At 37.6% G+C, this 15948-nt stretch overlaps 1 protein-coding gene across 2 annotated transcripts; it reads left to right on the forward strand.

Moving 5' to 3' along the window:
- Window positions 1–1370: 1370 nt before the first annotated feature.
- Window positions 1371–13948, forward strand: LOC134756189 (SH3 domain-containing protein 19). Of its 2 annotated transcripts, none has more exons than XM_063693017.1 (4): window positions 1371–1553; window positions 2182–3086; window positions 5561–5794; window positions 12735–13948. In XM_063693017.1, exons 1-4 carry the CDS (start codon window positions 1535–1537, stop codon window positions 13050–13052), a joined length of 1476 nt encoding a protein of 491 aa, XP_063549087.1. In that variant the 5' UTR covers window positions 1371–1534; the 3' UTR covers window positions 13053–13948. The 2 variants fall into 2 exon arrangements, with proteins under 2 accessions (XP_063549087.1, XP_063549095.1); XM_063693025.1 differs by lacking the exon at window positions 1371–1553 and adding an exon at window positions 1924–2072.
- The last annotated feature ends 2000 nt before the right edge of the window (window positions 13949–15948 follow it).

Consider the following 15948-nt stretch of genomic DNA (forward strand, 5'->3'; position numbering starts at 1 on the left):
ATCTGCATCCACGTGTTTTGAAAACATGTCATCAAGTTGGTAATACCAATTAATATTTAGTTACTACAATGTCTATCATACTAAAATCAATATTTTTTTGCTGTGCACATGCTTGGTTTAATCAGTTAATAATATTGACATCATAATTATTTACAAATTACTTAAAATATATCACAACTGTAATCTGAATTTAGAGTCTGGCTAATGAAAGTTGAACCTGAAAAAACGCGGCAATTTCAAAAAATCTGTATCAGGCGGCTCTTTGATTACAATGATTGCATAACTTTTATACTTTTTATGATTTCTAGAATATGAAAATTCTAGAAAACTATTTAACATCTTTTTAACATTGGCAACATGTGCGAGTGAGACACGGGGCTCTGGTTTTGCTATTTCAAGTGGACCGTTTTCTCTAGTCTGGTAAGAACACCTTTCTGGCTTGGTGATAAGGTTCAATTTAGTATGGCAAAAAAAGTGATAGCGCCTTCCACTTTAAATATAGCTTCATGCAAAAAACAGGCTGTACACTGTACAGACGGTCGCCATCAGATATATCGGAGCGACTGAGGTGCTCACAAATATCTGAACAAGAATATTAAGTAATATAAAAAACCAAGAAAGCTGCCGACCGTACTTTAAAAAATTTAATATTTTAACTCTACCATCCCTCTATATATTAGAAACATGTAAATTTGTAAGAAAACATCCTGACCTATATTTAAAAGCTAAAGATCGTCATAATACTTGTACCTTAAATTTAAGACACCAAAATAAAATAGCCCTTCCCGCCAGTAACTTACAAATAAGTAATAAGAGCCCCTATAATATGTCAATAAGAATTTTCAATAGTCTCCCAAAGGAAATAGCGGGAGAGCAAAAATATGATAAATTTGTTAACTGCTTGAAAAATTATTTAACGAGTAATTGTTTTTATTCTATACAAGAATATTTTGATTGTAATAAATACCATAAATAGACATATAAGTAATACATAGCTTAGATAGGTATTACTTTTGTGTAATGTTATCTCTGTGTTTAATTTACATATGTATTAGTTTAGAGTAGATAGATAAAATTGCAATACCCTTACAGGGTGTCATGTTGTGATACATTATCGATTAAGAACATCTGTAATTTGACCAATGTGAAAGCAATAAATATATTATTATATATATATAAAATAAAAAAAAAGCGTTAGAATGCGTGTACAGATATTTTTGAGCACCTCGGCCGCTCCGATATATCTGATGGCGACTGTACAAGTCAAAAAGAGCGAGCAGGACAACCAAACGTCAGAACGTCACAACGGTACTCCATTAGTCCATTACCTTCTGTTCTTGTATAAATAAACTAAACGGTTTTTCTTTTTCTCCTAGAAACAATACAATTTTCTTGGAAAGTCGTGGTTAATGTAATTTTATGTAATGTGTAATAGTACCAAAATTGGTTTGTGACTCTAAAAGGCATTGATGTTTTAATGTTGTAGTTGACTAACCACCGTTTTGCGATGAAATAGCACTGTGCCGTTCAAATAATGGATTTATTTAAACAGGGTACGTATAACATTATTTTCCTTTTGTTTAAATTTTCCGTTTACCAGTACATAGTCTCATATATGCAGAAGCCTGAAAGAAGTCGCGTTAACCCTGTTAGTGTGACGCATTAGTTGTGCGAACTTAATCAAGGCCGTACGATCCAGTAACTGGTACGCGCTCGTACGGCGATGGGCCATCGAGCTGTGTCGCCCGTCTCGCCATCAGTGGGTGGATCTGGATAATTTATCGGGAGTCAGTTATCGCGTGTGCGGATGGCCGTAACACTCTTATTTGCGTGTCGCTCGACTGCGCAGCGCACGGCTGTTCGCAAGTGGCGAGTTAATTGGATACGCAATCATTGTCTTCGGTTCACTTCGGTTCGTCGAAGCTGTGTAACATAGGAAACGCGACGGCCGCACTTATTGCTAACATCCAGTGTATGATTTGTTATTGCAAATTAAAGAAATTTTGAGTGAAATGACAATGATGATATCATAAATATCAATTTACGTGACTGCAAGTGTTATTAGATGTCAGGTGGGTAATACAATGGAATATTACTTACTTTCTTGATAGATTGTATTGTTGATTAACAAGCTTAAGATACATAAGTATAAGTATTTATATAGACTTGTTTTTGTCCTAGGAATTAAGGGTCCGACTAGACAAGCTCCAGCTGTGCCAGGCACTGGTGTCAATCGCTACTCACCAGTGACCAATTGGAATGATGATCCTTTTGGTTCCGATTTATTTGAGCCAACACCACAATTTGCTCACAAAAAGATGCCACCTTCACGGCCACCACCACCCAAGGTGAACAGCAGGCAGCCAGACATCCCGGTGAAACCTTCCCACTTTATGAGAAAGCCAACAGTTCTTACGTCACTACTATCCAGGAAAAGCAAAACACCAGTCACCAACCAAAGTAGTCATATCATTAATACTAACCACAATAATTTACTAATGGATGGAAACTGTGAACTGGATACTAGCAAAATGTTTCCAAGATGTGAACCAAAGAATGTTCAGACTGGTGCACTGATAGACCTGTCTTCACCTCCTAGCTCTCCCACCTTCACAACAAGATCTAGCAGTGATGGCCTCAGTGTTGATAGCTTCAGTTCCGATGCCACCACCTCCACCAATCACCACAATGCATTTAATAATGGAAATGCTTCGCAGGCTGAGAGTGGGTTCGAAGATGATTTTGATCTCTTTCTTCATTCTAGAAAACAAATGAATAAAGAGGATACTCTAGATGATTTTTCAGCAGTAGATCCTTTCTCACCACCGCCAGCTTCCAATAAGCCTCCTTTATTAAAGAAGCCCACTTTAAGTAGAGATCTGTTTGAAGTGTCCAGTGCTCCGAGTGTACCTGCACCAGCTCTCTCTGTGGGGCCTACTATAATAAGGGCAAAGCCAGCCCGACCCAAGCCCCCTGACAACTCTGCCTTGTTGAAGAGTTCCATCGGAAGTCTGTCTGTCACCTCAATGAATCTGAACACCACCACTCCAATTCAGAAGATAAACAATGGTTTTGGAGATAGCTTTGTGAGTATTAAAATATTCATAATTTCTGATGTCATAGCTGCAATGATATCAATTAAACCCAATCATTAAGTAGTTATGTTGTAATTGTGCCATTCAGAACAACCCTGAGCTCTTTGTTCACCTAATTGCATGTTATTAACTGGAAACTTCACCAAACTATATGAACCAAAAGTAGTACCTAGTACCTACCTACTTTTTGGGTTTAGGAAAATTCCTTTTTAATACAGTTGCTCAAAAAATGCTACTTTACGTAGCTGTTTAGCGTGCGGAAAGTTGGTATTCGCGAACTAGTGCTTTTTACTTTCCAATTTTTTTTAATTTATACTTGTTCCAATTCATGACTACTTATTGATGAGTGTTAATATTACTTTCCTTCAAACGTCGTAACCAACATAATAACCTGCTGTTAATGTAAGAATACGAAAAATATACATATTTCATATTTTATTACTTACCTCTTCATCATTATAACACATTTTTTTTTTATATTGAAGATTGAAAAACCGTTCTTATTGTCTGAATGGAACGGAATAGCTATGGAAGGTAGAGGTAGGAATAGCTGCCGAAACGCCTGTCAAAGAAGAGGCGTTTTTTCTTATTACAAGCTAAGTTTCCAAAGGCATCATTTGATATTGTTTTCATTCCTTACTTGTTGTTTTTCTTATTTTTTCGCAACTGTATTAAAAAACGTCGTTCGATACACGTGCGGAAATGCCATTCTTCTCTCGTCCCGAGTCTTATCGATATCTCGCTGCTCGTGTGGTAATGGCATACTTTCCGCACTAGCATCGAAATGTTCTATTATCTTGTTGTGAAACTAATTGGTTGAAGTTTTTTAACTGACAAACTATAATAGGGTTTTTGACTGTTTTTAATATAGATTATTTTAAATCATGCATGAAATAAAGCACCAGAAGATTAATAGTGAAACATAGATAGCAGTTGTTTTTAGGGTTCCTTACCCAAAGGGTAAAAACGGGACCCTATTACTAAGACTGCGCTGTCCGTCTGTCACCAGGCTGTATCTCATGAATCATGATAGCTAGACAGTTGAAATTCTCTAATAATTATGTGGTGCTTTATTTCATGCATGGTGTGAAATAATTTATTTTAAATACAGTGTAATACCCTATTACTTTAAAACATACTAATACTTACCCTTAGTCCCTTATTCCAGTCAGATAGTATTCAGGTAGCTAGTTTTAAGTGTTACTGGTACTACTGTTTCGTTTAAGCAATATTTGTATTTATTTTATGACGTTATCGCGTGATGTACCTAGCTTGAAGTATTTGAATTTAAATAAAATAAATGTACAATAAAAAAATGTATGACAAAATGTACGAAATCTTTCATTAATTTTATTCGAAAATTGTTTGTGCTATAGGTCCATGAGTTCCATGACCTATAATATTTTGCTGATCCGTGAGATCCGAAATATCCGAATTATCCGGATCCTATGACACGTTGGATCCGGATTCTATATTCGACGGATATCCGGATAATTCGGATATCCGGATACACTACGGCTACGCAGACCCATTACTTAGGTATAATAATAAAGATAAAATACGTTATCAACTATTTTTAACTTTTGCCAAAATACCTGCTTACCCTAAATATAGGATAGTAATGTATTTATGCATACCTAGTACCAACCTAGGTATTGAAGGTATTGAAACCAACACGATTGTTTTACAGGCGAATCAATTCGAATTTAAAATAAAGATCGATTTAGAAATCAACTTGCGCCATGATTGAAATACCTGTATTGGCTGGTGCAATTGCATACTTTTAGAGCAATTTTTCTGAAAGGCTGTTGGAAAATTGCCGTCTAAAGCTAAGCTGACACCGATTACAATACAACCCGATAACTAGCACTACCGGTTAGCTCAATGAATGCTTACTTAATACGACATTTACGTGCCGTTTTCCATATATTCATGTCGCGTAACTATTGTCTTTTAGTCACGAACTCACGAAACAATGTTAATGATACATAGTGTTGCAAAAGACGCAACCAAAAAACGAATTCAATGTCAAGTAGACAGGTAGTTGCAACGAGGCGTCACGCACGCGCTACACCGTGTTATATTTATTGAACCTACGTAGATATGTTTACCTGTTCCTGTTACCTACTATAGTCAATTAACAAATTAGTTATAATTTATAACTATTCGAAATTGCCGCTTGATACTTATATAAATATGTCTCGTCATCTTTATTTGCGCACTCTTTGAGTGGTAATGGCAACCATGAATAAGGTGGTATGTTGTTGCTGCAGCGCTGCTGCTATGATCCTTACAGTACCATTAGTAGCTGTAGTAGTTGCGATCGTATCTATTTAGTATGACAATTTGCTTTTATATTTTATATTTACAATAAAGTGATTTACTACTACTACTACTACAATTTGCTTTGCGTAAACACTACTTCAGTGTTGCTAGTTTTATTAAACATAACAATATCGTTTTAGGATTCGAAACCGTTCAGTTGGGAGAGGGAGTCTCCGGAGCGAGAGGACCGCGAGAGCTCCCCGCCGATGCCGACGATCCCGCCGCCGCCGCCGCCCCCGGGCGCCGAGGACGAGCTCGCGGCGTGGCCCGACGAAACCGACTTCGCCTCCGAAGACTTACCTTCGGATGAAGAACCTTACGCCATCGCTCTGTTTGATTACTTCACTGATCACCCTGAGGATTTATGCTTTTCGGTAAGTTTACACTTAAGACGAAAGTGGAGGACCCGCGCGAAATCGTCGTTTCATACAAACGTAGTCCTCATTTTCCTCTCTGGATATTAACATTATTGAAAATATTTTGACACAATTTGTTGTATATCACAGCTATGCCCCTTTTCGAATCGATTTTTTCCGAATGTTTAATTATTATAAGAGTTAGGAGCATTTAAACATTTGTATGAAATCTGTTTTTAGCTCCTAATTTTTAAACATTAATATATAGGACGAGGGACGACTTATTATACGTATCTATAGTCTGTCAAGCCATTTCCGTCACTAGAAAAAGGCGGGAAACTAAAAAAAACCGGCAAGTGCATGTCGAACTCACGCATGAAGGGTTCCGTACCATTACGCAATAAACGGCAAAAAAAGTCACGTTTCGTTTGTTGTATGGGAGCCCCACTTGAATAGTTATTTTATTCTGTTTTAGTATTTGTTGGTACAGCGGCAACAGAAATACATCATCTGTGAAAATTTCAATTGTCTAGCTATCAGGGTTCATGAGATACATCCTGGTGACAGACGGACAGACAAACGGACGGACAGCGGAGTCTTAGTAATGGGGTCCCGTTTTTACCCTTTGGCTACGGAACCCTAAAATTGTAGGCGCAAAGGGTAATCGTTCCATAGAAAATTTTTGCTACTGACGAACTTATTTGACCGGCTATATTTACCTACTTGATTTGGCAATGCAAAGGCTGCTGTATCACATCTGATTAATTTGAATTTTATTGCGTAGAATCTTTGAGTGCTTTCTGCTTTGTGCTTTTACCAATATCTGTATTCTGTAATTGCAATTGGTAGGCCAAGCAATAAGAAGGTATAGAGGGAAATGCAAGGGACACAATTTTTAACTTCGTAGCTTTGTTTGGACTAGTTAGGAGATGAACATATCAAAAGTCCCCGGCCGTAACCCTGGTGCTGGGGGGGAGAGGGGGGTTTGAAGGTTCCATTTTTCGGTTTTTCGATTATATCTCGGAAAATTCATTTATGGTATAACAATACACCTTTCAGCACCCCCGATTTATACGAAAACGTTACCAAACCCGGCCTAGCAGCTTTACTGATGTAGATAATCAAGATAAAAATGAGAGCCCTAAATAAACCTTCAAGAGCGGATATCTCAAAAACTATACAAGATATCGAAAAACTTGACTGAATAAAACTTGTAACAGATTAAATCTTTTTTCATTTTGTATAAGTGGCCAAGTCACTCAGACGCATAGTTTCCGAGATATAATCGAAAAACCGAAAAATGGAACCTTCAAACCCCCCTCTCCCCCCAGCACCAGGGAAGGCCGGGGACTTTTGATATGTTCATCTCCTAACTAGTCCAAACAAAGCTACGAAGTTAAAAATTGTGTTCCTTGCATTTCCCTCTATACCTTTTTTTGGGTATTTATTTCCTGGCCTATGGACGCGGTAAGGAAACGTTTTAAGTGAATACCTGCTGTATCGATCGCTTCTAGAATCAATCGTCAAAACAAAAACAAATTTTCAGTTTGTTTTGTTTATGACGGTATGGCCGGCGGCCAAGTGGTAGATTATTATTAGCCTGAAATATGTAGGTGTTGCTCATCACTTCAGGAGTTTGTATGGAGCATTTCTTCCAAAATCGTTTCTGGCCGTTGACTTTGCGTTGACGTTGGCATCACGGGACCTCCGAAATCCCCCTGGATTAACCCCTTGACTAGATCGTGCCTAGATAATTTCTACTATTTTTTTTTTTTATTTTTTTTTTTATAATTTCTACTAAGATAAGACTATTTCGACTCCCAAATAAAATGCCCAAAGTTCTTGAAATTCCCGCTGATAACATTTTGTTTTGGTTATAAGTACAGGAAGTTGTCATTAAAAAAAACTGTGTATTGTTATAGTACGAATTTACATATTTATTAACTTAGTACTAATCTTATAATTTCAAAATTATATAAACTACGGGATATGGCGATTCAGCCCCTGATCAAATTATTTGGAATATCGTTCTTAATATTATTTATCTAAACGGTAAATATTGGAAATAGCCTCTGCCCGCAACTTCTTCGCGTAGAAGTCGTTACACTGACCCACCCCCTCCCGCTTCATCATATCAGCCATTTATTGCCCACTGCTGAGCATAGGCCCACCCCCTCCCGCTTCATCATATCAGCCTTTTATTGCCCACTGCCCACTGCTGAGCATAGGCCCACCCCCTTTCACTTCATCATATCAGCCTTTTATTGCCCACTGCTGAGCATAGGCCCACCCCCTCCCGCTTCATCATATCAGCCTTTTATTGCCCACTGCTGAGCATAGGCCCTCCCCCTCCCGCATCATCATATCAGCCTTTTATTGCCCTCTGCTGAGCATAGGCCCACCCCCTCCCGCTTCATCATATCAGCCTTTTATCGCCCACTGCTGAGCTTAGGCCCAACCCCTCCCGCTTCATCATATCAGCCCTTTATTGCCCACTGCTGAGCATAGGCCCACCCCCTCCCGCTTCATCATATCAGCCTTTTATTGCCCACTGCTGAGCACAGGCCCACCCACTCCCGCTTCATCATATCAGCCTTTTATTGCCCACTGCTGAGCATAGGCCCACCCCCTCTCCCTTTATCATATCAGCCTTGTATTGCCCACTGCTGAGCATAGGCCCACCCCCTCCCGCTTCATCATATCAGCCTTTTGTTGTCCACTGCTTAGCATGGGCCTCTCTTCGAGTACGCCACTTATCTCGGTCCTGTGCCAATCTCATCCAGAAGTGACCCGCAATCTTCCGAATGTACTAAATTTCTACCCCTGAAATGCACTGCTTCCGGGATAAAAAAAATCGTATGTCCTTGTTTCAATAAATCCGTTCAGCTGTTCTTGCGTGATAGTGGATCAAACTTTTATATATCGTAACATATACAAATTTTCATTTTTATAACTTTTCCTACTCTTTTATCTACAATTTCACTATGTGTCTAATAAGGAAGCCGGGTAATGGATATTTTGATCCATACAGCGTAACCTGAGGTACAGGGCTGCATGTATCTTCGAGACAATATTAAACGACCTCTGGATTGCTCCATCCACGAGATACGCGTTCTACTCCTTGGAGTTTCAGTACGAATTGAAATTAGTTAGTGATGCCGTGGACAGTAAACTTAAGCATCTACTAAAATATACCTACGTATAAGACATGATCAATGCCTGCCCTTTGCCCCCTTTGTAAGTGTGAACATTGCAGGTACATATACAAAGTTATTATTACGCTCCTTTCGTCTCGACTGTGACATAATTGACCTTACATAAGACTTTTATTCTTTTTTATCTTGTCTAAGATATTAGTCATGAATTCATGATCAAATAAGATATAAACATGTTCTAGAATCCTGTCCTGTCTGTTTCCATTTGTTATTAAACCAATGTCAACGTAGAAGTGCCATTGGCATACGAAATTTAGCCAATTTTTAACCTAAAGGCCCAGCCATACAAATGAAAAATCCAAAATTTGCCACTGAAATTTGAACCTATGGTGTAGGAAATAGAGTTGATTTTGCGTTGTTGAAAAATTGAACGAAACAAAGCAAAAGCGATTCAGTCCCAATTGAATAGGATTTAAATTTCATCGAACTGAAGAGGTACTATAGGTAGGACCTTGGGCCATAGGAGGTTAAGTTTGTTTTTTTGTCTAATCTGTTTATGGATATTTTTCAATTCGTTGGAGTAATGGGAGCTCGCGAAACAGATCATAGAGCCACTAGTTTAGGTTATTTGAGAATCTGCATGGCCTGCATGGGTTTTGTATATGACTTGCTACTCATATAATTTACAAAGTACGTACGGTCAGCTGCAGAGAAGAGGTACCACCCCTGCATATAAATTTGTATACATATTAGCCTGGCGGCATGAAGCTATGTACCTCCTTGTTATACTAGGAGCAATTTAGTTTTAAGAAGATTGGTCCCTTTACACGTAGCAATTTATGTTAGTTGTTAGTACAACTAAAATGGATTTCTCTAATAGGTATATTGTTAGGTTTTATTTAGCGGCATTAACGACAAAACGCAACGCTGACACGTTTTTATTGATGTGCGTCGTAATTCGTAATGTCTGACCTACTTATAAGTTACTAGCTTTTGCCCTCGACTTCGTCTGCGTGGAATTATTAATTTGGGTAGCTTATTTTTTCCGTACTTCGCTCCGCTTATTTTGTAGTAATCTGGCACGTGTCAGTGACCGTGCGATAAAATTGCATAGCCGCCCTACACCGATCATTGTCACCGATCACCGATCATTAATTTTTTGTGTTTGTGTACGTCTTAATTTAATTTAATCATATATTATTATGTAATTCGTTTTAAATGTTTTAACCTTATATGGAAATATTTTCTGGATTAAATAATTTCATTCATTCATTGTTCACTGGATTAAGTATTTACTATATTATATTATATTAAGTATTATTATGTTTTCACAAAAGTGTTACATTACGTATCGGCCATATGTTCCTATGACGTACTCTGTAGTTTTTATTGACATAGGTGTGGATTTCCAATTGTTTATTTTCGTATGAACGTCAGTGAATTGGCGACGTCGCGTTGGCGAACTGATAAATCTGTTTCCATTCAGTCTCCGATAACAATGACAGGAACTTGTTATCGCGAGGTTTTTATACGGACAGAGGATATTGTTCGAATGAACTTTTAATATCTTACTGGCTGCTGGTCCGACATAATGAGTGCATTATGCACATTTTATTACCATTTATTATGCATCAGTTATAAAAATAATGTAATTACATTATGTGATAGTAACTATTATGCACAATGTAGTGGAAATTACAATAGTTAATAGACATAATTTGATTATTGCTTGAGGTTAAAGTTTTATATACGAGCGTTAAATGATTTAGTACGATTTAACCGAATATATATGTGTAGGTTACTGTGTTATTTTTATACCAGAACGGCAGTTTATGTATATTCCTAATTATCGACTTACCGAGTCTATTAATTGATGTCAGTAATTAGAACTGAATCATACGATTCTAGTCAGTTGGTGGTTCTCGAAAGTTATATTGAGTCCACCTGATTCAACAGACGAAGCAGCTACTCTATGAAATTTCAAAATCAATTTTTTCTCCACAGAGAGAGATGTAAAGAGTGACGTCACAATCAATACATATGTATATTGTTATGAGCTTATGCACCACCTCTCCTCTATGTGGGTTTTTGTTGATTTACATACAATCATTGAGAGTTCAGAAAAGGTTGACAGTCGCAATTTCGGTGTGTAATTTTAATTTCTGGGCATTTCTATTATACCAAAAAAACTGTGTTATAATTGCGAATTTTTATATTATTTCTACTCAGAATCACGAGCTTCTTTCATCTTTATATTTCTATCATATAATTGTCCCCAAAATGTTTGGTTCATTTGGTTACGGTTTTCAATACAACTTTCTATGACCGTAACAAAACGGGCAAGAAAAATTGTATGAAATTTTGGGGACACCTTTTTTCTCGTATTAGGATCGATGGAGCTCGTGATTCTGAGCGGAAATAATACATAAATTCCAAAATCTAAAATGCAAGGGGGTACAACTTTAAATAGAATTGCCCTTCTATTGCCTTTATTTTCACCGTTCGTTACCTAGACTAAGTGCCAGTTGCACCATCCGCACTTGACAGACTGATCAACGTCAAGATCACAAACAGTTGGTGCAACCGACCCTAAGTGTCAGTTGCACCATCCGCACTTGACAGACTGATCAACGAGGATCAACGTCACCCGGCGAAACCTTCTAAATAATAAAATTTTGCGAACTCTTTAATGATGACATACAGTTTGGTGGTTTGGTGCAACCGAACCTATATAGTAGACAATATATGACTATATGTCGTGGCCAGATCATATTTAGACTTGATCATTTCATAAAATTTTATTTCATAATTGATCACTTCATGTTATGGTTAGGTTAGGTTTGACGTTTTCATGATGTGGCCTACCGATCATTTCATGAAACGATTGCTGCGTCATGAAATGTAGCACACTAAAAATTACAATTATTGTAACACACTAAAAACCATAGTAATTATGTTCCATTGTTCTGTACGGGCTATAATCGCAGATTAGATAAAACTTGTTTTGAGACTAATGAACGAAACTATACATGCTAATAAACCCCAGATCAAGTCACCTTATTCCAGTTAATTAAACATTGTTGTTGATAATGATTCTTATCGTTCGTGATAATGACCATTACATTAGGTACATGCAGCGATGATACGCAAAATCTACATGTTTGTTGTTCACAACGCTTATCATCCACTCGGTCACAACTGGCCGGTATAAAGTGACCTCCGATTACACGGTTTTTTATGAATATTAGAGTCAACTACTAGGGGCGAACTTTGACGGGCTTTGTAGGTATCTAATCATGTTCGTTTGTTGCCTGACGAATATCTAAATGTAATTCGTAATCATGAGCGTGCTTCGTTTAGATGCGAGGTGAAGGCCTCGAGGATAGTCTCGTGGAGTGCTGTTTTTATTGCGCTTTATTGATATCATTAACTGTCTGAAGCTACCTTATGACTTACTCCCACTTAAAGACTCACTTTGTTGTTTATTAGGCGACTATTTATTATTGCCCAGTGCTTTAGGTATATACCCAGTATTTCTTGTCCCTTTGACATATGTCTATCATCATTGTAGTATAAGTATACTATGGAGGTATTTATTAACATAAAATAATGCCTTACATGCAGGAAGTCGTTTTAGTCACTCGCAGTAGGTTAGTCGAATTTACTTACATGTTGGTAGATTCAATAATGTAATTTATACCGGTTAAATATATTACCATTTTTTCTCTTCAAATATTGTGATTCTTATATGTTCCATAACGCTGCCTACATCCATTTATATCTTTCCTTGTTTGTTGTTACAGGCCAATTCAAAAATCAGTCTAATAAGACGAGTGGACGACGAATGGCTGTACGGGAGGGTGCGAAGCGGGGCCTCGGGCCTGTTCCCCGCCAACTACGTGCAGGTGCGCGTGCCGCTGCCGCTGCCGGGCCCGGCGGAGGCGGAGGCGGAGGCGGAGGCGCGCGCGCTCTACGACTTGGAGCCCGAGCAGCCCGGCGACCTGCGCCTCCGCGCCGGCGACACCGTCGCCGTGCTCTCCAAGCTCAACGACGAGTGGTACTTCGGCGAGTGTAATGGACTCAGAGGACAGTTCCCCCTTAATTATGTGCAAATGAGCTAACTCGCCCTAGCTCTAGACGTATCGTTTTGGTGCTGGTATTTTTTAAACTAGTAATGTGATAAAATATACCGTTTTAAGACTGAAGTCTACTGTATCGCTCGAATGATCCGAGTGCTGCTCCTTCGGGGTGGGGGAGGTAGGCGACAGGAACGTAATGAATAATCTTGTTAATTGATATTAGTGCAATATTGCCATAAATATTTTATTGATATCTTCGGTAGGGCTAAAATAAAATTTTCCAGAAAAACAAAAAAGGCTGCTTGATTTATGATGAAAAATCAGGTAGGCTCCTGTGAAGCCATAAGTGTACAATTAATTTGCGTTTTCGCACTAATGTTGCCATTATAACGTAGTTGTTTAGATTAAGCACTTATAAGGGCACTGTATGAAATATTAGTTATCGATAGAACTGTTGAATGTAAATAATTCGCATTGTAAATTCAGTATTAATATATGTGTTGTATATTGTAGCAGTATGGTGTCATGTCTCGATCAGGCTTTGGACAAATTTATTTTTTGTGAGGTGAGTAAGTAACCATATATTTTGCTACATGCAAAGTGTGGTTTACTTGGGCCGATAATAACTGCAACAATTGTTTTGTGTCGTATGATTAATAAGCATTGTTTTTGTAGTTAGAATGCACCGCAGGTCGTCACTAAATCATAGGAATGGTAACTAGTTTGTTATTAATGTTATTATTCGGTCTCACTATTCAAAAAATAAATCATAACAACAGTGATGCATCTTGTAGTAGTCGTAGTTATGATATGTTTGTTTCCTGTTATATAATTTCAAAGGGACCATAATATTAAGTGCCTTAAGTATATTGTCTCCAACCCAATAATTTGTATATAAATGATCTTATTTATGTAGTTATAATAAAATCTAATACCAACTTTTTTTTATTACTTTGCCAGAAATCCCCGGTAATTATTGGTGTATGTTAGCGCATCCTGAAGACATTATAAAACAGTGAAAGGATTCAAATATCCGTGAGCGTCCGCTATATCTATTGGCAAAGATAGATATAACTCCGTAATAGATGTATACAGTCTAAGGAAAAAACGTGCCTCGAAAATCAAGAAAATTTGATTCTCGTTCAGAGGGCGCTACTAGCTTTGGCTTACTGTCGTATAGATAGCGTTGACGGTTTCGTTTGTTATTTAACAATTTTAACGCATATCAGTGAAAGAACATGGGTCAAAGTCATAAAAATAATTAATGCAAATAAAAAAAATCATTTATCCATATTTAAATACATTTTATCGTATTTTTATAAATATTTATTTTTAGTTTTAAAGTGTGTCGACAGATGGCAGTGAATTTACTGGGGTTACAAAATTTACTATGACAGTACCGCTCTAGTATAAGTTACTCTATGCTATTGGTAAGGACAATTGGGTCCTTTCTGGTGAAGCCATATACATATATTTTTTTATATTGGCATGGTGTTACGTGTTAATAACTAGAACTCGCCTACCTACCATTAGAGTAGTAAACAATTAAATTCCACTTCTTCGTTGAAAACTAAATTGCCAAATATGTGACGTCACACCCGAGGGGTCAAAAACCTAGAAATTCGCGTGACGTACTTTATGGATGACCCCTTTAACGATTCTCGCGGCGTTATATGAGGGTTAAGCTCGTCAGACCGAGCGATGATATTCAGGGTGGAATTTCTAAATGGGTCAGTGAGGGCAGCTACCAGATCCCGTGTTGCTACGCGAAAACGGTCTTAGAAGACCTTCCCTCCATTTCAAATTAATGAAGATTGGCGTTTACAGATTTTGGAAAAAAACATACAGGGTGCGAGAAAAAGGTAATTTTTGACAAACTTTTTTCAAATCAAAAGTTTGGACCTAAAAAGCCTATGGGACCAAAAAAAAATAAACGGCTAGAAAAGCCACAAATCGAGGAAAACTTCCCAAGTATAGGTACACTTACGTTGTACGATTTGAGTATGAATGAAGATGTGTATAATTATGATATGTGTATACATCGTATGAGTATGGTATGGGTATGAGTACACGAAAAAAAGGACTGCCTACAAAAAGAGACGAGATCCCATCAAAAACATTACATGTAAAAAGATGCAAGTCTCGCAACGCAGTTCTATTTACTACAAAAAAGTTTTGAAATGTAATGATACCAAGTCGGTTATTTTAGTCAGTGCCAGGGGGTGTTAAAACCGTAACAATATACCTTTACCTTTAGATACCTTTATTTTTTTAATACATATAATGACTTGGCAATCGCACACAATGCTTTACTTGTACTCGTATGTGTATTGCTCAAACTGCATGTCAGGGCTAGCGCTCTATTAGGATTGCCAAGTCATTATAAGTATTTAAAGACTTCCGGTTCGAGCGCCATCTTGATAGTTAGCATCGTGATTAATTACTTTGTTTTTTGCTTATTAATATTGTTTAAAGTGTAATATCGATAGCTTATTATACAGTAAACTAATGTGGTAGTGTGCAGTGAATGGAGAATTAATTTTGAAGCGCGTTTAACCACCATCTTGGAGTCAACGGCCGGTAGTCCACGTGCTTCTTGTAAAGTCTAGCTATCGATTTACAAGAGCTAACAAATCACCGTACACTGTCTTGTACAACCGTACAATTTTTGTCGTTTGTAAACCTCTCAATACCTTGATACTGGCGAAATAGTCCCACTGGGCTGAAGCCATAATTTTAAAAGAAGAAGAAGAAGATTGTATTTAAAAAAATTAATTAATTGTTACGGTTTCAACACCCCCTGGCACTGACTAAAATAACCGACTTGGTATCACATTACATCTCAAAACTTTTTTGTAATAGAAAGAATTGCATATTTTTACATGCAATGTTTTACTAAATATTTATCCAGGGACCATAATTTTACATCGGCAACGTG

Source organism: Cydia strobilella, chromosome 1 (assembly GCF_947568885.1).
Source record: "Cydia strobilella chromosome 1, ilCydStro3.1, whole genome shotgun sequence".
Taxonomy (NCBI): domain Eukaryota; kingdom Metazoa; phylum Arthropoda; class Insecta; order Lepidoptera; family Tortricidae; genus Cydia; species Cydia strobilella.

Excerpts from the sequence above, each read along its gene's own strand:
- LOC134756189 (XM_063693017.1), top strand. Across the intron at positions 3,087-5,560 it reads ATGGTTTTGGAGATAGCTTT|GATTCGAAACCGTTCAGTTG; the intron begins GTGAGTATTAAA and ends ATATCGTTTTAG. Across the intron at positions 5,795-12,734 it reads CTGAGGATTTATGCTTTTCG|GCCAATTCAAAAATCAGTCT; the intron begins GTAAGTTTACAC and ends TTGTTGTTACAG.